The sequence below is a fragment of the Mercenaria mercenaria genome, chromosome 14 (assembly GCF_021730395.1).
Source record: "Mercenaria mercenaria strain notata chromosome 14, MADL_Memer_1, whole genome shotgun sequence".
NCBI classification, from domain to species: Eukaryota; Metazoa; Mollusca; class Bivalvia; order Venerida; family Veneridae; genus Mercenaria; species Mercenaria mercenaria.
The window spans coordinates 47,935,273-47,960,115 of record NC_069374.1 but is presented as its reverse complement, the minus strand read 5'-3'; the positions used below and the strand labels follow the sequence as shown (position 1 = coordinate 47,960,115).

The window sequence follows — 24,843 nt, the reverse complement described above, 5'->3', positions numbered from 1 at the left end:
TACTGATTATTTGTACATTTATATTTTTTGAGTTCAAGTTTAATCTCGAATACGTGTAATTTACTGTATAAGTTTAAAAACAATAATGATGTAATGTTATTTCACTAATCCGACAACCGACTAGATACTCCTGTTTTACATTCTTATTTTATTGTTTTTCTTTATTTCTGTAACTCTTTAGCTCTCATTAAATCATATGGTTTGAAGAATAATTTAATACTTCACAAATCTTTCATATGACCTAATTTTATGGTCAGGAAACCTTGATTTCTTAGTACAGGTTTGTATTTATTTACAAAATATCTACCCACAGCATCCACTGATAAACTTATTATAACCTATTAGAGGATAATTATTTCTTATGTTCAGGTCAAAATCGCTTTCACCAACAGAATACCATAAAATTTCGTAAACATAAAAATAGTTAATATGTTGTGTACTTTTGAATGATAGTTGACAAGTTAAATCACATTTCAGTTCATTTACGATTATCCATAAATAATTGATTGCGTAACTACATTTTAAATAAATAAAATTGCTGAGTACGATAATAGACAATACACACACTTATTTCTGTTGATTTCTGCCGAACTATAACGGGTTAATTACACCTGTTATGACATGCCTAGAGGTGTGACTTACTTTTTGTCTTTTGAACCTGATTGGCTGAAATAGACAACTTTATAAGCAGAGGAGTGGCATGATATATCGGGCCAATCGTAAGTATAGCTATTGTGCGTAAGTATTTACCTAGCAGTCATTGATCTTAGCCATTATTTTCCCGGCGTTTTCGTTAGTTTACGCAATATTTGTACCTGTATTACTAAAACAAATACTAGTATAGTAAGTTAACCGATGAAGTGGTAAAGTGTCAGTCTTCCACACATGTTATCTCGGGTTCGAAGTCAACTCAAATACATTTTAAAAGCTGTAATGTGATGTTATCAATATTGCTTTTACACTTATATTATTTTTTGAACATATTTCACAAATTTTAATGATTTCTCTTGTAGTATTTATTTTCCGAGAAAGCTGGTGACCAGTAATTTGTCTTTTTATTTAAGACAGTAAAGACGCTTCTTAATGGACATTATCTACAACGGCTAACTGGATAACAATCATATTTCACTCAATAAATGAAGTATAAATTTGATCGGAAATGTGAGAATTTTCCTGTCTATTAATTTTACAGATAAAGTTTGAAAAAAGCAAGTTTTAATGCTTGATTAAAAGTTGCAATTATGTATATGTACATACGTAGAATTTAGTAGCCAGAGATCAGTTATTTTGCTAATATGTTTATATGTGTTTACTTGGATATATTCAATATTGTCTGATATTGTATTTATATTTGAATCTTCATATATATATATGGAGGATAGTATATAAATAATGCGGTAAGACGGAAGTCTCGAATTCATAATCAAGGCAGGTAAAGGTTTTGACCACACAGCTACCTGCACATGCAATATTATATAAGTTCTATCGCTGTATTACGGAATACGGTTAATGCCACATCAAAGGGCGACACACTACAATCAACGCGACACACGAAACAACACACGAAATTGCAACGCGACGGACAACAATGTACAACGGCACCCGACGTTTTAACATTTGAATGTCTCATTGTCGCGCTAGGGTTTGGCAAAAAAATGTTACAGTAAAAATTGAGTGTTACGACACACGACAATGAACAACGACACTCGACATTATGTTGCGCAAAAGTAGCGGATTTGTCGCATGTCGAAGTAATTTTATTGAGGGCGACACACGACAATCAACGCGGCACACGACACGACGCATGACATTCAACGTGACGGTCGACAATGTACAAAAACACACGATATTTCAACATTTGAATGTGTGTTGCCCTGAAAACGCGACACACGGCATTAACCGCGACACACGACAATGTACAACGACACACAACATTAACCACGACACACGACATTCAATGCGACACACGACAACGGGATTCAAGATTGAAGATTCAAAGTTTAAAGTGGAATTATGTGCATTTTCAAGTAAAAATCAAGCTTAAATAGATGTGTATGTAAAAAGGGTGGAGGAAATTATAGCTTTTAACCCAACATACCAAACTCTTCCTGTTACCAGTACAAAATAATAAGTTTCCAGATATGACTTTTCTTATTTTGACTGGGACAGTCTTTTTAAAAAACGCCAAACTGCAAGCAGGAGTTGCTTCCCTTCTACTTCAGAAATTTCCAGTTTCAGGTAAGGGAGATCATTGCGCAGACGATAGAAAAATATGTACATGTATTATTTTACCCGTCCGATTTCTTTATTTTTAAAGCATCATCTTCAAATACTAATGCGGCATTATCGTTAATTTAACACATCTAATTGCACAGCAACCGAAAATTGCTTTTATAGAACACTCACCCAAAACACACTATGTGAGTATTTGATGCGCATAATGCCACTTTAACGGATAACGACACTCGACAGGAATTGTCACATGTCGAGATAATTTAGGTCAGATGTTGTTAATATATTCCTTTTTTATTTTCAAGTATTTAAGATATCTTAATAACAGTTACATGCATTTGTAGAACTACTATGGAACTATTTAAAAAAAGTATAGCGCAATGCTCCAACGCAACCCTAAGGGTCGTTCTGGCTCGAACATTGGTGCCATGTTGTAAAAAAGAAAAAAATGCACGAAAATACACCTTATTTTTCCTACAAAAAAGGATTTTACATCAACTAAGGCTCTAAAGCAACCGTTGCCACTTTGGTGAATATCAATTACATCTATGGTAAATAGCTTAGGTAAGTTTTGTCCGTCTGTATGATCTGCAGACTTGCTATAGGGACTGTATAATGCTAATCTGTTTTCGAAAAAAAAAATATTAATTTCATTTTATTGTAAAAAGCGTTAAAAGTAAGGTATCAAACTGACAATTCTTTTAATAAGTAGTTGAAAATATTGTCTAATCGAATATGAAAAACAATTTTCTTCTCCGACGGACACGCCGTCGGGAACATTTGCTGAACTTTGCCATTTTTGGCTTAAAATATTAGCCGTAAAATGAGGAAAAGTGCTTATAAAATATTTATTTATGGATAAATAACTGCAAATAAAAACTTGTTTTGATAGAAAGTGACAAAATCTGAAAACTTATGACAAAAAGACAACATCTGTTCGTCCGTCTGTATGTAATTTAGGATAAAAGCTGTATTTCCGTACTTTTCCGCACGGAAAAGTCCGTGGTTTTCATTTCCTAACGTGATCTCACATAACTTACAAAGACAGTGTCGCAGTTACAATACATATGTAGTTAAAAGTCGAACTTGGAAATAAAATGTTCAGTTAACAAAGTTCAGCCTATGGTTTTATATCCAATAAATACTCCAATGGGGATCAATTCATTCAGTATTCAAAAATAACAATAATCATCTTAAAAAAGTTATTTTTTATTTCTGTTGTTTCTTCGAATTTGAAAGTTATTTTATTTGACATTATCAAAGTGGCCGAATAATCAATACAACGGTAACATTTGATAGAAAGGGGGCGGGTAGCGGGGAGGGGTGTTTTACACTTACATTTTTTATCTGTTCTAATTTTTGCGGAATTCAAGTTTATCATAATTATTCTAAATCACAGATAATGACTTCTTTGCGCGGTACATTTTCGATATGAAAATGATCCAGCATAAAAACATAAAAACATAGAATTTTATATCAGGCATTTTCCTTCAGTGTGTAGTTATAGTCCTTCAGTTGATTCATATCTTACGAATTTAGATTTTTTGTAACTACACTTTCATCTTTTAAAAAGGAATTGTCCATTAAAGTTTCAAATATATAGCATAACATATATTCTTATAGATTTTATGATACTAGATATCACGTGAAATGTTTATTTTTTATTCACAAAACAGCTCCGCCACGTGATATATTTATCCGTGTGGCATTGATGACCGAAAGCATTAATGTATATCACATCAGCTTCAGTAACTTTTATTATCCACCATAATTAGGGGACACTTTCGAAATTAAGTTACGGTCTTGATTACCCAGGTGAGCTATGTTTTATCATGACCTAATATTACGCCATGATTTCCGGTATATCACTTAAAATAGCAACCTCAGTGACATGGAGCCTCGACATGTCATTCAAGGCGGAAAAAAATGTATATAACAACTATTTAATGTTGTGGTAAAAATAGATATTATGAAAAAAAATATGAACTTTTAAACGTAAGGAACAAGTTTTATATTTGTATGATGTGTGGAAAAAAAACTGGAAATGCTTATTCTTTTCTGACGAAAATAAGCATAAAGCAGACTTTTCAAGTAAGATATGTTTAATTAACACACATGTCTTTAATCAAATAATATAGTATGATAAATTACTTGAATGAAAATATCTTTATAATGACAAAACAATTCGTAATATGATGATAATTTTATGTAGGTTTTCTTATGGTTGAGAGTTCTTTTGCCACACGTAAAGAGCGCATGCGCGTTAAAATCAAAACATCCGCCCGTTAGCATAGTTACCAATTACTTGTGTAAAATCATTTATACCAAATTTTAGTTTGATGCAAGACTTCCAGTTGTGAAACATAAGTGATCGATCTAGGCCATTATAACACTCCGATTTAAAGGAAAACGTATCTCATGCGTTGTACATCTCCAGCACATGATATCTGAACTCGAGGGCACGACATCTTATCTCGAGAGCATGACATTTTACCTCGAGCGCGAGACATTTTACTTCGATGGCATCTTATGTCTCATTTCGAGATGTGAACATCTTTTATTATACCTATTTTTGGTCTACAATGATAAAATCCCATTACCCGAGAAAGAGATATTTTGCCTATCGAAAACTTGTTCAACCTTTATAACACGTGACTAAGCGAAAGTGACCGTTAGGTCATGTGACCACGCTGATATTTAGAATCTCATATTAGGGCAATTAACTGCTTCATTGCTATATACCAATAAAAGAAATTGTTCTTTGTTACATATAAAATTCAGCTACTTCAGAACAATTTTGTTACAGTTTTAGATGTTTACTCTGACGTAGACCTATTTTCCACAAGATATCCATACATTTGCTTCGAGAAAACGAAAAAAAAAGGGATGTTGAATACCTGTAGTATGCAGTGAAATACAAGTCAACTGAAGTTAGGTACCTTCATTTCGCCGCATTTCAGAAAGCGGTCCGCAGAATATGCAATACTAGCATGAAAAGTGTACTATTTCAAGTATGTAAAATTCATTTCACAAGTGAATGCCCATTTGGCCCCTGATTTAAAAACGGAAAATCGAGGATCTATTTATCAGGAACTTCTTTCGACTGCTATATAACCTCATCGTTTAGCCAAATAATTGCCTCCCTTGTATACATAATTATAGTAGTAACGTCACTATTTAGTGTGTACACAGGCAATAACCGCGCTAAAGATAAAACTGTTAAATTAAATTAATCAAAAACATTTTAAAACATCTTGTACAAAAGTTTGTTCGGTATAATAAAACAAATAAATGTACTATATGGCAGCGTATGTGACACCGGTATTGTCAACCTCGAAACAGAATGTCACCACGCGGCATTCGCCTTGGTTGACATTCTGCCCTCGGGTTGACAAATTCAATTTCACGCACGCTGCTGTATGATATTTATATACGAGTGTCGACATCTATCTCGACCGTATGACATTATATTTTGAGCGCAAGACATCTTAGTTCAATCGCACAACATCCCATCATGAGAGCATGACATTTTAATGTCATGGACTCGACATGTTAATTCGAACGCACGAAATCACGTCTCGATCACTTTACACCTTATATCTACTGAAAATGTATGATATATGCGTTATAGCAAGGCCTTGCCACCGAAGGATCACACTCGAATATGTTGATAGACAACCAATGGCAAACTGATTGACATGCAAGAAGTGTAAACTGCACCGATCTTAAAAACGCCTGTGCCTTTGCACAAATGAGACTTTAATCTGTCCATGAAGTATTCCTGTGTACCAGTGAAGCTGTGGAAAACGAATGATTCCTGCCAAGTGATCCACGGTTTTAATTCTGTGTTGAAATTTTAGTAAATGTCATAAGGCGACTATCCAGCTGAAGATAATGTGTTGTCCTCATTGCACTATTTCAAAACCGAGCGGGTACCTTGAATTTTGCATATCTTTATTTTCTTGCATTGCCTCCTAGTATCACATTATCATTCTAACCTTTTCAAATTGATCCCTAGTCATCTACCCTCACCCCGCAAATCAATTTCTGTTCCCCTTAAAATACTTCTTTACTATATTTTTAGATCCTGTATCATTATTAATAATAACAATATTATCATTATTCATTTATTCCTTTCCCCACCTTTACCCCATCCCTACCACACGCCTCAAATACACGACATTACCATCCCGTATTATTTAAGCGGAAACTTTAACATCTCCCTGTCACAAACACTGTCCCTATTTCAAAATAATTTCACTTTTTTCTTGCGTGACCCTCTATCAAAACAGCCAACTATAAAGGCAAGGTGAGCAAGGTCCTCGTCTTTCAATATGTACAAGGAAGTAGAATATAGATAATTATACATGTTAAGACTGCTGTCGTCAGAAAGTATACATGTAATAGAATGTATAACTTCCATTGGGCTTAAAGTTAATATCACATTATTTTACTATTGAAGATCCAAGCCTATTACATAATTGATTATGAATACATGTCTTAGTTTTCAATAGGCATTGTCGACATTAAAAGTTCATACTACGATATATATCTGTGTACCAATTATTGCAACATTTAAGGTCAAAAGTGCAATTTATAGTGGCAGATGATTTTGCGGCAACACGTTTGCTAAGGGTGGATGCAACATTTAATTTCATTCTTGCGACGTTTAACTGTACTTGCGACACTTAACGCTAGTGCGAAAGTAAATGGTGCTAAAGTAAGTTAGCGTATGTTTTGGGCCGTATGTTAAAGGCAGGATACGTCAGTTCCTCAGTAAAAAATCATATAGATGTGGGACCGCTGCTTTGTGGAAAATACATATTTCTATCCTATAAATTGACGTAAATACACATGTTCTGATACTTGTAAAAATAAATATGGTCATTATATGACTTTCACATTCGTTATATAGCACACTCTTACACGACCCGATTTATTTCCATACTAAACAAAGAAGACTGAAACTGTTAATTATTATTCAAAAACACACACAGATCGTACGTCAGAATCATTACGCCAAGCGTAACGTCATAACGGTGCGCTGTTAAAGAAAATCACATGGAGCACGCAAATATTTAGAGAATATCTTGAAAAATGTAGACAGAAATCTTTAATAACTTGCTAAACTCAAAAGTATAATATCTCAAATTTCTCGCCCTGTGTGGCTGCGTTTCTTTAGTAAAGCGCAGTTGAACGTGTTTATCATGGTGATGATGATGATGATGATAATAATAATGATGATGATAATAATGATAATAACTTGGTCATGCCTAAAAACCAACTTAAATACTAATGATTCCCAGCAGAACGTGTAGGACATAGCTCGATGTGTCAACTAGAGGTTTCCCTTGACATTCATAGACAACAATTTAAGAGCTCTATCTCTCCGCAAAAATAGTTTCTGTGTTTAAGTATTGTCATTTAATAATAATTTCATATAAATACAACTAAAATTGCACCGATGCACTTAAAATTACTATTGAAGATCCAAGCCTATTACATAATTGATTATGAATACATGTCTTAGTTTTCAATAGGCATTGTCGACATTAAAAGTTCATACTACGATATATATCTGTGTACCAATTATTGCAACATTTAAGGTCAAAAGTGCAATTTATAGTGGCAGATGATTTTGCGGCAACACGTTTGCTAAGGGTGGATGCAACATTTAATTTCATTCTTGCGACGTTTAACTGTACTTGCGACACTTAACGCTAGTGCGAAAGTAAATGGTGCTAAAGTAAGTTAGCGTATGTTTTGGGCCGTATGTTAAAGGCAGGATACGTCAGTTCCTCAGTAAAAAATCATATAGATGTGGGACCGCTGCTTTGTGGAAAATACATATTTCTATCCTATAAATTGACGTAAATACACATGTTCTGATACTTGTAAAAATAAATATGGTCATTATATGACTTTCACATTCGTTATATAGCACACTCTTACACGACCCGATTTATTTCCATACTAAACAAAGAAGACTGAAACTGTTAATTATTATTCAAAAACACACACAGATCGTACGTCAGAATCATTACGCCAAGCGTAACGTCATAACGGTGCGCTGTTAAAGAAAATCACATGGAGCACGCAAATATTTAGAGAATATCTTGAAAAATGTAGACAGAAATCTTTAATAACTTGCTAAACTCAAAAGTATAATATCTCAAATTTCTCGCCCTGTGTGGCTGCGTTTCTTTAGTAAAGCGCAGTTGAACGTGTTTATCATGGTGATGATGATGATGATGATAATAATAATGATGATGATAATAATGATAATAACTTGGTCATGCCTAAAAACCAACTTAAATACTAATGATTCCCAGCAGAACGTGTAGGACATAGCTCGATGTGTCAACTAGAGGTTTCCCTTGACATTCATAGACAACAATTTAAGAGCTCTATCTCTCCGCAAAAATAGTTTCTGTGTTTAAGTATTGTCATTTAATAATAATTTCATATAAATACAACTAAAATTGCACCGATGCACTTAAAATTCGCTTGCCTGACACGTTAAACTTCCGAACAAATGCTAGTTATCTGCCATCGATAGGTATCCCTGAATTAAATGTACGACAGTGACGTAATAATAATGCGGAGTCACTGACGGCGACAAGAACGACATTATAAGCCAGTGGGTGACTTTCTACGGGCTCATTTAGTAACATAGCATATGTTGCACAAAGATTATATGATACATATTTTTCTTTTCGTTATTATAAATTGATGTATTCACAATCATTTCCAGAAAGCTTAAGTACCTCAATGTTCGCATTTAAATTTAGATAAAGATTGAAAAAAAACTTTAAAGCGCTAAACCTTTTTATTCGGATTTCTTTTCTTTTCTTGCGCGGCTTAGATTATCCAAGCCTGAAAAAATCCTCGAGTCACATATAACATCAAAGATTAAGATACTGTGATAATAATTAATATCGTATTTCATATTAAACGAAAGAAATATATGTATTGTTCTAAACAGAAAAACTATGTGTCATATGATCACCGTTATATAATATTACAATTAGATTTCATCACTTTTTATACGCCCGTTTGAAAAACGGGACGTATTATGGGAACGCCCCTGGCGGGCGGTTGGACGGGCGGGCGGGCGGGCGGCGTCCACAGACCTTGTCCGGAGCATATCTTCTACATGCATGGAGGGATTTTGAAGAAACTTGGCACAGTTGTTCACCATCATGAGACGGAGTGTCATGCGCAAGAACCAGGTCCCTAGGTCTAAGGTCAAGGTCACACTTAGAGGTCAAAGGTCAAATTCAAGAATGACTTTGTCCGGAGCATATCTTCTTCATGCATGGAGGGATTTTGATGAAAGTTGGCACAATTGTTCATCATCATGAGACGGAGTGTCATGCGCAAAACCAGGTCCCTAGGTCTAAGTCAAGGTCACACTTAGAGTCAAAGATTACAAGAATGAAAAATTCAAGAATGACTTTTCCGGAGCATATCTTCTCATGCATGGAATGATTTTGATGTAGCTTGGCACAGTTGTTCACCATATGAGAGGGAGTGTCATGCGCAAGAACCAGTCACCTAGGTCTAAGGTCAAGGTCACACTTAGAGGTCAAAGGATACAAGAATGAAAACTTTGTCCGAGCATATCTTCTTCATGCATGAAAGGACTTTGATGTAGCTTGGCAAAATTGTTCACCATCATGAGACGGAGTGTCATGCGCAAGAACCAGGTCCCTAGGGGTAAGGTCAAGGTCACACTTAGAGGTCAAGATACAAGAATGAAAACTTTGTCCGGAGCATTTCTTCTTCATGCATTGAGGATTTTGATACAACTTGCACAAATGTTCACAAGCATGAGACGGAGTGTCATGCGCAAGAACCAGGTCCCTCTGTCTAAGGTCAAGGTCACACTTAAAGGTCAAAGGTCAGATACAAGAATGACTTTGTCCGGAGCATTTCTTCTTCATGCATGAGGGATTTTGATGTAACTTGGCACAATTGTACACCATCATGAGACGGAGTGTCATGCACTGGTCCCTTCTTTTGATTACTTCCCTTTGCTGTTACTATAAATAGCTATATTGTAACTTTTTCATTACAAGTCGTAGGGAAAAATCGAGACCACTTTTCTGTAGTACAACATGCATGTTACGTCCAATTCTGAGGTGTATTTTGAGCTATCTCTACCTGGTAAGGATTTTTTGTATGGACTTGTAATTTTTTTTTTTCTCTCTCTCTCTCTCTCTTTAAAGATTAACTTCCCTTAGTTGTGTCTATAAATAACTTACATTGTAACTTTTTTTATAATTGACCCTACTGAAAAACCAAGACCACTTTTCTGTGGTACAACATTGATGTTACTTTCAAATTTTGGGTGTATTTTAAGGTATCTCTACCTGGTAAGGATTTTTTTTGTGGACTTAGAAAAATAAAAGAATTACAATAATTTCTAAAAAAAAAACATTGTAAACAACTAGAAAATTAAAATTCCATTTGCAAATACAGGTGCTAGTGTAAAGAAATTTGCTGTGACGGGCGTATATTGTGACATTCTGGCACTCTTGTTATTCATTAAAACAAGGAAGTAAAAACTACTCCTTGCCACTGAAAATCAGTTAGCATTTATCCCAACAATAGTGAAATAATCTTTGTAGCAAGATTCTGTGCTTGTCGATTTAAATGTGCCAACATAGGAAATCTAAATTCTCTGTTTCTCTTGTATTGTATTTCATAATCACTAAAATTATCGAACTTCCTTAAAAAATAACCTAATTGCCATGGCAAAATAAAAAAAAACTTGAGTTATCGATATGAAACAACATATTTCTACCAATACATTCGTTTGGAGATACATGTAGTTAAAATCACTTTTTATGAAAAATTAAAAAAAATGTAACAATGAGCACAATGCCCAACTTTATAGTGCTGCCTCACTAGAATATCACGCCGTAAAAACGTGATATGATACCCTACCCAGTAACATTATACTGACACCGGGCTGACAAGTCCTAGGACTACCGTCTTGAGTGCCAAGTGAGGAATCTTCTAGTACCATTTTTACGTCTTTGGTATAACGCCACCGGGCATCGAACCTATAACCGGTTCCGCTGGTGTGTGACTTTCTACGGGTTTTGCAAAATGCCCATTTCTGTAACATAGCACATGTTGCACAAACCTATGTGCAAGGGAAAATCTGATACACATTTTTCCTATTCGTCATTAAAAATGCTTAAGTACCTAAATGCAGATCAAGAATATAAAAACAAACTTTAAAGCGCTAAACATTTTTTGTTCGGATATTTTTTGCGGGGCTTAGATTATCCAAGCCTGCTAAAATCCTCGAGTCATATATAACATCAAACATCAGGATTCTATGATAATAACTAATTATGTCTCCCCCCCCCCCCCTCTGGGGGAGACATATTGTTTTTGCCCTGTCCGTCCGTCCTTCCGTCCGTCCGTCCGTCCGTACGTCACACTTCATTTCCGAGCAATAACTGGAGAACCATTTGACCTAGAACCTTCAAACTTCATAGGGTTGTAGGGCTGCTGGAGTAAACGACCCCTATTGTTTTTGGGGTCACTCCGTCAAAGGTCAAGGTCACAGGGGCCTGAACATTGAAAACCATTTTCGATCAATAACTAGAGAACCACTTGACCCAGAATGTTGAAACTTCATAAGATGATTGGTCATGAAGAGTAGATGACCCCTATTGATGTTGGGGTCACTCCGTCAAAGGTCAAGGTCACAGGGGCCTGAACATTGAAAACCAATTCCGATCAATAACTAGAGAACCACTTGACCCAGAATATTGAAACTTCATAGGATGATTGGTCATGAAGAGTAGATGACCCCTATTGATTTTGGGGTCACTCCGTCAAAGGTCAAGGTCACAGGGGCCTGACCATTGAAAACCATTTCCGACCAATAACTAGAGAACCACTTGACCCAGAATGTTGAAACTTCACAGGATGATTGTACATGCAAAGTAGATGACTCCTATTGATTTTGGGGTCACTCCATTAAAGGTCAAGGTCACAGGGGCCTGAACATTGAAAACCATTTCCGGTCAGTAACTTGAGAACGAATTGACCCAGAATGTTGAAACTTCATAGGATGATTGGTTATGCAGAGTAGATGACCCCTAACGATTTTGGGGTCACTCTGTTAAAGGTCAAGGTCACAGGGGCCCGAACATTGAAAACCATTTCCGGTCAGTAACTTGAGAACCACTTGACCCAGAATGATGAAACTTCATAGGATGATTGGTCATGCAGAGTAGATGACACCTAACGATATTGGGGTCACTCTGGTAAAGGTCAAGGTCACAGGGGCTTGAAGATGGAAAACCATTTCCAATCAATAACTTGAGAACCTCTCGACCCAGAATGTTGAAACTTCGTAGGATGATTGTTCATGCAGAGTAAATGACCCCTGTTATTTTTGGGGTCACTCCGTTAAAGGTCAAGGTCACAGGGGCCTGAACAGTGATAACCAGTTCCGATCAATAACTTGAGAACCACTTGACCCAGAATGTTGAAACTTCATAGGATGATTGAACATGCAGAGTAGATGACCCCTATCGATTCTGGGGTCAGTCTATTAAAGGTCAAGGTCACAGTGGCCTGTTCATGTAAAATCATTTTTTGGAAATAACTTGAGAACCACTTGACCTAGAATGTTGAAACTTAATAGGATGATTGGACATGCAAAGTAGATGACCCCTATTTATTTTGAGGTCACTTGATCACAGGTCAAGGTCACAGGAGCCTGAACAGTGACTTGAGAACCACTAGGCCAAGAGTGTTGAAATTTAGCGGGATGACTGGACATGCAAGTAGATGATCCCTATTACATCCAACCATCAGTGTCTCTTTGACTTTCGCTCCTGACCCCTATTGACTTCTTGCCTATAGGACTTTACATTTGGGGAGACATGCGCTTTTTTACAAAAGCATTTTCTAGTAATGTATTTCATAAACGAAAGAAACTTACTTATTTGATGAATAGATATGTTCTGTAATTTAAGTAATATTTGTATTGTTCTAAATAGAAAAATATATGGCACACGGTCACTGCTATGTAATATTACACATACATTTCATACATTTCATTCATTAAAACAAGGAAGTAAAAAACTACTTCTTGCCGCTGAATATCAATCAGCATTTATCCCAGTAATGGTGAAACAATCTATGTAGCAAGACTCTGTTCTTGCTGATTTAAATATGCCAAGAAATCTAAAATCTTCTCTGTTCCTCTCAGTATTGTATTTCATAATCACTAAAATTATTAGAAAAATATATGGCACAAGGTCACTGTTTTGTAATATTACACATACATTTCATACATTTCATTCATTAAAACAAGGAAGTAAAAAACTACTTCTTGCCGCTGAAAATCAATCAGCATTTATCCCAGTAACGGTGAAATAATCTATGTAGCAAGATTCTGTTCTTGCTGGTTTAAATGTGCCAAGAAATCTAAAATCTTCTCTGTTCCTCCCAGTATTGTATTTCATAATCACTAAAATTATCAAACATCCTTTAAAATATTTGAAAAAAAAACTTATTTGCCATGGCAAACTTACCACGGTAAAATTTTGCCATGGCAGAATCTGGCCATGACAATTTTTTTTGCCATGGCAAAATAAAAAAAAACTGAGTTATCGATATGAAACAACATATTTCTACCAATACATTCGTTTGGAAATAGTTAAAATCACTTTTTAAGAAAAATGAAAAACATTTGCCATGGCAATTTTGCCATGGCAAAATCATGAATTTTCTTGCCAAAATAATTTTGCCATGGCATCACATTTTGCCATGGCAAAACACCGATTTGCCATGGCAAATGCAATTTTCTCGTACTGATTAACAAAAAAACTAGTAATGATATCATATCAAAACATACTAACTTTAAAATAGGTGGGTTAATGTAACAATTTAAGGCAATTTTCATTTTTGTAAAGCGCGTATAAATATGGGCTGAATTTGCCAAATACTGGCTTGGCAAAAAGAAACCAGCGGCTATTTATTCTGCTGGTGTTATTTTACCTTTCTGCCATTCTGCTGGAGGTTTTCTGCTATTCTGCGATTCTGCTGAAACTATTCTGCTATTCTGCCATTCTGCTTTAGGTATTCTGCTATTCTACTATTCTGCAGAAGTAAATTCTGCTATTCTGTCATTCTGCCGGAGGTATTATGCTATTCTGCTGAAGTTAATCTGCTATTCTGCCATTCTGCTGGAGGTATTCTGCTATTCTGCCATTCTACTGACGTTATTTTACTATTCTGTTGGAGATATTCTACTGGTCTGCATTTCTGCCATTCTGCTGGAGTTTTTCTGCTATTCTCCTGGAGTTGTTCTACTATTCTGCCGTACTGCTGGAGTTATTCTGCCATTCCGCTGGAGATATTCTGCTATTCTGCCATTCTGCTGGAGTTATTCTGCTATTTTGTTTGGAGTAATTCTGTTTTTCTGCCATTCTGCTGAGGTTTTATGCTATATTCTGTTTTTCTGCAAGAGTTAGTCTGCCATTCTGATTAAAGTACTGTGCAATTCTGCCATTCGGCCGGAGTTATGCTGATATTCTGCTATTCTGCCATTCTGCTGTGTTTTTCTGCTACTCATTTATTCAGCCAGACATATTCTGCTATTCTGCCATTCTGCTAGAGTTATTATGCTACTCTGCTATTCTGCCATTCTGCGATTGTGCTGGAGCAATTGTGCTGTTCTGCTTTTCTGCCATTAAGCAGTAGTTATTTTGCTATTTCGCTGGAGTTATTCTGCTATTCTGCCATTCTGTTGGAGATTTTCGGCTATTCTGGTATTCTGTCATTATGCTGAAACTATTCTGCTATTCTGCCATTCTGCTGAAACTATTCTGCTATTCTGCCATTATGCTGAAACTATTCTTCTATTCTGCCATTATGTTGAAACTTTTCTGCTTTTCTGCCATTCTGCTGAAACTATTCTGCTATTCTGCATTCTGCTGAAACTATTCTGCTATTCTGCCATTATGCTGAAACTATTCTGCTATTCTGCCATTCTGCTGGAACTATTCTGCTATTCTGCCATTATGCTGAAACTATTCTGCTATTCTGCCATTATGCTGAAACTATTCTGCTATTCTGCCATTCTGCTGGAACTATTCTGCTATTCTGACATTCTGCTATTTTGCTGGAGGTTTTCTGCTATTCTACCATTCTGCTGGAGAATTCTGGTATTCTGGTATTCTGCCATTTTGCTTGAGGTATTCTGCTATTCTGCTGAAGTTATTCTGCTATTCTGCCTTTCTGCTGGAGGTATTCTGCTATTCTGTTATTCTGCCATTCTACTGAGGTTATTCTTCTATTCTGCCATTTTGCTTGAATTATTCAACTATTCTGCCATTCTGCCATTCTGCTGGAATTATTCTGCTAACTTCACACAGATACATTGTCCATTGACCTGTCCCTGGCTCATGACCAAACTCCAACACAGTGTTATTTTTCATTATCGGTACAGTTAACACTGCCAACTGTTATGATTTTCACAATTTTAAATTTGTTGTACAAGGTATTTATCTCAGTACTAGTTAAATATATTTTTGTTATTAAACGAGCAAAAAAAAAAACAACAACAACAAACAAACTAAGAAATAATGCCGAAGTACTTTTAAAACTACTTCATTGTTCTTGTGTTATGACGCACTCCTGTTGTACATTTGAATTACTAGGCGTTGCCAAGAACGTCTCCATTTTAGGATGACGTTGGTTCGATTTCTTTTAGTATATCATGAATGATAATTTTTCAGTCGTTTTTTTTTCTAGTCTGTCAATTGTCCTTGTAGAAAAAATGATCTCATAGAACTAAACTGTCCACTTGTAGCTAGCTTTTTCGTGCTAGTTTACTGCTTGGATTTGCTTCTATTTTATTTTATGTTGCTATAGCCTATGCATGTTTATGTTTGCTTGCAGGACACCCTGCATTCTGAATTCCTACAATAGTTTATAAAGAATAACAATGAACTCTATCTACTTCATTTTATTTCTGACAGTACCCAGACTTATATGCTCTACTAAAGGCCTCTGTCACACCTGTAAAGTGAGGAAAATACTCAATGGTGAACAAAATATTACATCGTGAGGACCGAAATTGACTTTTTTGTGTTTGTATTGATAAAATCTAAAGGTAGTTAAGTTTGCGGAAGTTCCGGATTTGCAAATCAAATACAAATATCTGTTTCCACAAATAGTCCAATGCACCAAATAATACACCATATAATTATCATAGTCAAGACTACACACGGCGATAAATCGTACATAAAAATACATAAGGTTAATCAGCTGGAGGTCAACTTGAACATCTTTCATATGTTGTTTCATATACACAGTAGTTTCAATCAAAATTTATGGTGGCATATTTCAAACGTATGTTAAAATATTGAATCACGTAAGCTTAATAAATTTCGAGACAATTATGTGGTTAATTTTTGCGAGTTTATTTCTATTAAGATAATCATAACATGAACAATTGCATTAAGAACTGCTACCAGATATGTTACATTTTCTTCTTACGTTAAAGGGATAGGCCAAATTAGAGTTTTTGTGCAACTAAATGGCAAACACGAAATTGTTTGTGTAAGCAGGTATTCAAGATTTTCTTGACTATTCGCTTGGTAGAGAAATATCAAAAAGAATCTTATCTAGTTTCGAAAGAAATATGCCATGGTACCAAATTTTGATGTTTGCTTATTAAAACATACATGCGTTTGAGCATGTTTACCCATTTATCTGTACGACGTAAATACAATTATGATAGTCAACATTACTGTAGATTATGATCCAGCGAAAATCACGTTATGCATGCAAAGTTAGGCAATTAATTACAGTTTAATAAGATACATGTATGCCCAGCAGTGATTTTCTCAGTTTTTTCTCTGAAATTACTGAGACGAGAAAACATTTGCATTGTTAAGTATTAAGTGTGCAAATGTGTATGTAATGGTGGAAATATAATTTAAACTGGAGTACTGTTACTAACGTTTTTTTGGGTTTAACGTTGTTTTTCAACAGTGTTTCAGTCATGTAACGGCGGACAGTTAACCTAACCGGTATTCCTGGATTCTGTACCAGTACAAACCTGTTCTCCGCAAGTAACTGCCAACTTCCCCACATGAATCAGAGGTGGAGGACTAATGATTTCAGACACAATGTCGTTTATCAAATAGTCACGGAGAACATACGCCCCACCCGAGGATCGAACTCGCGGCCCCGAGATCCGTAGACCAACGCTCTTACCTACTGAGCTAAGCGGGTGGGCTTTTACTACAAGAACACAGTGTATTATAGATATGTGTACAGTAGTTACCTTTATAGCACGACATGACAGCAAGGATTACAATTTTTGAAATAATACTGAAGTATTGAACACTTACTTGTTGCTACTGATTCTTGTGCATTGATCTCTTTTTGTTCTGAAATAAGATTGGCAAAACCTAATTCATTTTCTCAGATATGCTTCATGTGCACGTGCTATTTAAATAGCAATATACATTAATCAAAAAGTCTCGCCCTCAAGAGCGGCCACCAAAGTACAATGGAAAGCTAATTATTGGTACATCAATTCCATATTTTCATTATCTGTAATAATACAAGAATTACATAAACCGGTAACTAACAATTAGGATTACCACTGTTACTTTAGTAATGCATTACGATTCACTGGGCAATTCAGTTGCTAAATTTTCACAAGTTCAATTGAACAATCAGATATACTTAATTCTAATAGACTAATATATAAATGAGAGGCCGATTTTACCTTTCTGTTTTTGTGTTGATTCATTGTTCTTGGTTATTTGGTTTTCAAGATCAGCTACCCTGCTTTCTGTACCCTTTATAAGTTCTGTATTTTCTGAAGTGCGCTTCTCTATTTCGCCCACTTTTCCCGTTATCTTCTGTACATCTACTTTCACTTGCCTTAAATCGACCTCTACACCCTTTTCAAGTTTTCTCCACTCATCCACTTCTTTTTGTATCCTTTCCTCTGCTTGTGGATCAAGTGGACTTTGTTTAATAACATCAATTGTCTGCTGTAAGTTTGGAACCGGACTTATCACCGAAGTGTTTAGCCTCAACAGAATCTGCGAGTAATAAATGAAATGTATTTTTTTTTATTTTCTACTGACTATTTCATAAAGTGAGCGGTTTCATTTCTAGACTATACAAACTGACGAGCATTAGACAACCAGAGCATGGGATTTTCAGTTACAGGTCACTCGCTTTAAATCTTAAGCCAGAGTATTCATTAACTTTGAATTGATTACGGCTTATCTATTTGTTAATAACTTTTCTAATGACACAATCAATAATATCTAAGAAATCTTGGAAGCGTATAATGCAACAAAGGGACAAAATTTCTCACTCGGTTTTATTCAGTCTGGTTTGAAGAGGTAAATAAACCACTCATGACCGCTAGCAATGGCTTAAATGGATTTCAGTAATACATAAATAATGACTTTGTGATCCAAAAGGACAAGACGTTACAAGAACTCTAAGTCCAAGTACCCTAAAAATTCGCATGGCCTTTTACTGCAGCTGAAGACTAAAAAAATCTGTAAGAAGTTTATATGGAACAAAGCATTACAAACCCTGTTTGACAAATAAGCAAGTTCTATCTAACAACGTTATGTAAATATATCAATGCCTGGTAACCAAATATGATTTTGGTTTCATTTGAAAGGAAAATATTTACATGACTATTTTTTATTTTCTAATTTTTCTACTTTTCAATGATACATACTTCAACAAAAATCCAGATATTACATTGTAAGAATTCTCATGTCGCAGTCCAGACATGACTGTAGTGATTCATGCATATTATCTGCTGTCATCATATATACCATATCATGTTCAGCAGATACAATTATTTCAAATAATACAAAATAACACGAAACCACCAGGCATCGTAATATTTGTGGATCGGATACTTTAATTGAGCCGTGCCATGAGAAAACCAACATAGTGGGTTTGCGCAGTCTGGTCAGGATCCATGCTGTTCGCTTTCAAAGCCTATTGCAATTACAGAAACTGTTAGCGAACCTACTTGTTTAATGGCAAATATAAACTATTGTACGCTAAAATGAAGTCGTACAATTACTGCTAACCGGACGAGCAAGTCTATTTTAGGAACATAAATTGATATTATATTGGGAAAATGAAACTCTACTTAAATATATATAATGAATTCTTTTTCACAACAGAGCCCATTTCCGAATGTGGAAATATATTTACAAGAGATATAACCCCTTACGTATCGATATATAGCTGTCAGTGAGAATCTGGGCGATATTACTATATTTAGATGTAATATATTTAAGCTTGTTTTATCACCTGTTCTATCTCAGTCCACTTAAAACGGAAATCTGCCAACTTTATTCCTGTTGTCGTCGAGATATGACTGATCTGAAAGTAAAGTGTAATGTAGAAAGAGCCATTTACTGAGTGTTAAAAGAAACTTATTGACTTTAAGTAGGTGGCACGAAATTTTTATTTGAAAAACTTAAAAAAATTCTGCAGCGCCCTTTGAATTGCTTCACTAAAGGTTGTTTACGGTATCTTAGATAATAAGATTGCTAATTTAGAGCTAGAGTACAACTTAGTCGAATTAAAATTCTCAGGAAGAATGTTTTAATCACCTCATTCCTGTACAGTTTAAGCCTGTAGATATCAGCCTCCACAGAAACGTCTGATGCATTCGGAATAACATTCCAGTTGAATTTTTTATTGAAACCACAACACTGCAGGTTCCTAAGAAGGCATATTATAAGCGTAATGTCAAAATCTGCTGTCGATGGAAGTTGTCCACCTGGTGGCGGATAAAGTAGATCGTATTGGACTTGAGTAATTATTTTCTTGTTTTTAAGGCTTGTAATTGTCGGTTTTTCTTGACTCAGGCATGTGCTCAGAGAGATGTTCTGTACGTTGAGCTTCTGGTCTAGTATATTGCGTAATACTAGAAGTCCTCCATCTATAATAAGCACTTGTAGGCGGAAAAGGTAAACTCGATTTTTAGGGTCTGCAGTTGCCATTTTCCCTCCACTTATTTCATATTAGATGAACCAATATCAATTCCGCATATCTGTAAAGAAAATCAGCTGTTTTGTATTGTCTGCAAGTGAATCAACAATTACTTCATTTTTATATAATAAAATATTAACTGAATAAGATTTCGGTCAAGTAACTTTATTCTTATTCTCTTTGCCAAACCTAGGTATCTTTATTTTAGCGTAAGTATATATTTTATAATGATATGAATATAAGACTTTTTGTATTATCTTTGTATATTCCGATGCTTTTACAACTACATGTTTAGCTTAAAAATATTAGAAATATTAGTTTTCTTATTGTGGACGTGCCGCCAAGTCAGATTTAAAAAAAATGCATTCAATTGCTTCACACAGTAACTGTTAAAAATGCCGTCAATATCAAATGCAAATGTAAAAACATAGTAGTTATATCGTAAAAAATAAATATAAAACATGCATTTGTAATAGGGATATAAAACTATGTAAACATTCTTGTTTACTTAATTGAATCTCTAACAAATTATCTACGAAAGTGAAATTTGTCATAAGATACTCCTTATATTTGATGAACCACCTTTAAAAGAAGATGAACTGAAGGTTTACATTTGTTACATGGATAAGCTGCATTGTTACTACAGCACAGTTACTTAATATGCCACATCTTATAATAACAGGTGTTGTATAAATAGCATTCATATAATTATACATACCTAATTTCATTTAAACGGGGATAAGATTCGTAAATGACATAGTTGATAATAATGGGAAGTTTCTAGACCTTAACCATTTAAAAGAAATAATTGGAAAGCCACCTAATTTCCTTCATTAATTTGTCTTAAGAAATGTTGTTACTTGTTATATCTAAAATAAAGATAAAGATACCATTAGAAAAATCGAAGCAACACTTAAATCCAAAGGAAGTTTAAAGGGTAATTATTATATGCATCCCATTCTATTAAAGACAGATATAAATATTTTTTATATAAAACTTTTACCAAAAATTACGGTGGTCTGTTTAGGACATGGTATTTAGGTTTTTAAAGATTAAATCATCTCGTGCACAGGACGTCTTATCTCGAGCGATCGACATCTTTATCTCGAGCGATCAACATCTAATCTGGTGCCCATAACATCTTATCTCGAGCGACAACATCTTATCTCGAGCGATCAACATCTTATCTCGTGCGCACGACATCTTATATTGAGCGATCAACATCTCATATCGTGCGCATGACATCTTGTCTTGAGCGATCAACATCTCATCTCGTGCGCACGACATCTTATCTCGAGCGATCAACATCTTATCTTGTGCGCACGACATCATATCTCGAAGTTTAAAGGGTAATTATTATATGCATCCCATTCTATTAAAGACAGATATAAATATTTTTTATATAAAACTTTTACCAAAAATTACGGTGGTATGTTTAGGACATGGTATTTAGGTTTTTAAAGATTAAATCATCTCGTGCACAGGACGTCTTATCTCGAGCGATCGACATCTTATCTCGAGCGATCAACATCTTATCTCGTGCGCACGACATCTTATCTCGAGCGATCAACATCTTATCTCGAACGCACGACATCTTATCTATACATATTAAGGCCCTTTGTGTGTATTTAGGTCAATTAGTAAAACATACGGACAAGTTGATAGTCAGGGTACCACCTATTCGGACGTTATTTTAACTTCCTACAAGTACATGTTTAAGTTTATCACATCATTTGGTAGAGCAGAGCACATAATTGGTCATCTTCAAAATTAACTGAACGTAATCAATGATGCTTTCTTCGTGTTAGAATACCAACAATTTGCGGTTCGACTGATAAATTCGCACAGTAAAGTTATAAAATTGCATGCATGAATTAAGTGAAAACAAGAAAACAAGAAATTTCTTTGATATATGGGCGACACCTACATACTAAATCCTTTTCTTTTGTCGAGGACTTAAATTTATTTCTTTGCGTGATCACTGAATTTTTGCTGCCTTTTTTCAGTGACCCCAACAGGTTGTGGTGCTGCAATAATAATAATAACAGAACCTCATCTTCACACTTTAGGATTTTTAATCAAAATAGAGAGCGAATATGTCCCTTTTTAGGTGTCACATTGATATGGCAAAAGTGATAGCTGGCACGTCCAGTTAAAACTGTTCATTTTGAGGGCCTCATGAATTAAGCCTTAGAAAAGAAAATTGATCTTTTTCTTGGTTATTTAATACTTTATTTTCAGAAGATGGTTTCTAATTCAGTTCAAAATGTATGTGTCATTAACGCCTTTGCGGTACTTGCTATTCTGTCATCTTAAAGAGCTCACTCTGTGTCATTATCTTAATAAGTAATCTGTATTGAAACAATAGTCTCTTCTTTAAAGGAAGTTTTTGTGTGATTGTAATATTATTAGGCCACTCTTAAGGTTTCCTACTTTCAAAGAAGTATATTTGTCATTAGCTCTGGTTGCCCTTAAATGGGTCGTGCAGAACCATTTGGACAAGGTTGAACCACAGACCATTTTAACAATACTACAGATCAAGGTTAGTGTTGTTTTATTGAGCCACTCATAAAATAAGCTGTTAAGTTTTACTTTCTTTTACATTGGTGGTCCTTAAAAGGTGTAAAACGCATGCGTGCTCTTAGTTTCAAGGAGGCTGTGTTTTTCTTTTGGATAATTATCCTTGTTCTTTTAAGCCGATTAATTTGTATAAACTTGAGATAAGTCTAATGTTCATGACCAGAGAACATTTAAAGTTTTTCCTTTTTAGGACAAAACCAACAAGAGGACCATGATGGTCCTGAATCGCTCACCTATCCCCACATGACCCAGTGTTGAACTGAGTATGAAGTCGTTATTTCTATTATTTGACAAAGTGACCTAGTTTTTGAGCACATGTGACCTAGATATCATCAAGATAAAAAATTCTGACCAATTTTCATGAAGATCCATTGAAAAATATGACCTCTAGAGAGGTCACAAGGTTTTTCTATTTTTAGACCTACTGACCTAGTTATTGACCGCACGTGACCCAGTTTCGAACTTGACCTAGATATCATCAAGGTGAACATTCTGACCAAATTTCATAAAGATCCCATGAAAAATATGGCCTCTAGAGAGGTCACAAAGTTTTTCTATTTTCAGACCTACTGACCTAGTTTTTGACCGCACGTGACCCAGTTTCAAACTGGCCTAGATATCATCAAGCTGAACATTCTGACCAATTTTCATGAAGATCCATTGAGAAATATGGCCTCTAGAGAGGTCACAAGGTTTTTCTATTTCTAGACCTACTGACCTAGTTTTTGACCCTACGTGACCCAGTTTCGAACTTGACCTAGATATCATCAAGGTGAACATTCTGACCAATTTTCATGAAGATCTTGTGAAATATATGGCCTCTAGAGAGGTCACAAGGTTTTTCTATTTTTAGACCTACTGACCTAGATTTTAATCCCACGGATCCCAGTTTCGAACTTAACCTAGATATCATCAAGGTGAACATTCTGACCAATTTTCATGAAGATCTTGTGAAATATATGGCCTCTAGAGAGGTCACAAGGTTTTTCTATTTTTAGACCTACTGACCTAGTTTTTGACCGCACGTGACCCAGTTTCAAATTTGACCTAGATATCATCAAGGTAAACATTTTGACCAATTTTCATAAAGATCTTGTGAAACATATGGCCTCTAGAGAGGTCACAAGGTTTTTCTATTTTTAGACCTACTGACCTAGTTTTTGACCGCACGTGAGCCAGTTTCGAACTTAACCTAGATATCATCAAGGTGAACATTCTGACCAACTTTCATAAAGATCCCATGAAAAATGTGACCTCTAGAGTGGTCACAAGCAAAAGTTTACGCACGCACGGACGCACGGACGACGGACGACGGACGCTGCGTGATCACAAAAGCTCACCTTGTCACTTTGTGACAGGTGAGCTAAAAATGTTGCAGGCTCGGTTTGATTGAGCCGGTTCATGGACGGTAGTGGAAATGCATGCTACCGTCCACGACCTGTAGCTCCCGGCTACAACTGAAAAAGTAATGCCAAAAGACTAAACTAAAGCAGGCATTATATCCAAGGTGTGATAATACAATACCAAAAGCTATGAGAGCGAGAATATTGGAACCACCCAGGCCGAAATGTTCAAGCTGAAGATCGAAATATAACAGCCCTGATTGAATATACGGGGAGAATTTTTACGGCCACCACACGGCACAAACAAGTCTGATGATGCTATATTCAGTTGCTCATCTGAATATGTTCTTTGAAAGGATGTTACAAACCACGTTTGATGGTTCCAAGAAGGTCTTGAAATATTTGTCTTTTCGAAACCCTGGTGGCCTAGTGAAATCCATAGAAATAAACATAAAATATGTTCATAAAAGATGCTACACAATAAGTTTGGTGACGGCATATCCAGGGGATAATAAGAAGATAGTCTTTTAAATATTTCTTCTTCTGTTTTAAGCTCTTGTGGTTTACAAAAACTATTAAAACAGACTTGAAACATGTCGATAAAGGATTCTTTATGACAAAGATCGTGAAACACCAACAAAGGTTT

General features: G+C 35.4%; 1 protein-coding gene across 1 annotated transcript in view; it reads right to left on the bottom strand.

Annotated features, from left to right (window-relative positions):
• LOC123527485 (uncharacterized) overlaps positions 1 to 20,353 on the bottom strand; it is a 72,457-nt gene extending 52,104 nt beyond the window's left edge. The window contains exons 1-4 of the mRNA XM_053523437.1: positions 19,893 to 20,353; positions 19,588 to 19,659; positions 18,017 to 18,338; positions 17,634 to 17,672 (exon numbers count right to left, since the gene is read on the bottom strand). Of these exons, the coding sequence (XP_053379412.1) occupies positions 17,634 to 17,672; positions 18,017 to 18,338; positions 19,588 to 19,659; positions 19,893 to 20,285 (826 nt within the window). The 5' untranslated portion in view covers positions 20,286 to 20,353. The remainder of the gene's footprint in view (positions 1 to 17,633; positions 17,673 to 18,016; positions 18,339 to 19,587; positions 19,660 to 19,892) is intronic.
• Between the last annotated feature and the right edge of the window lie 4,490 nt (positions 20,354 to 24,843).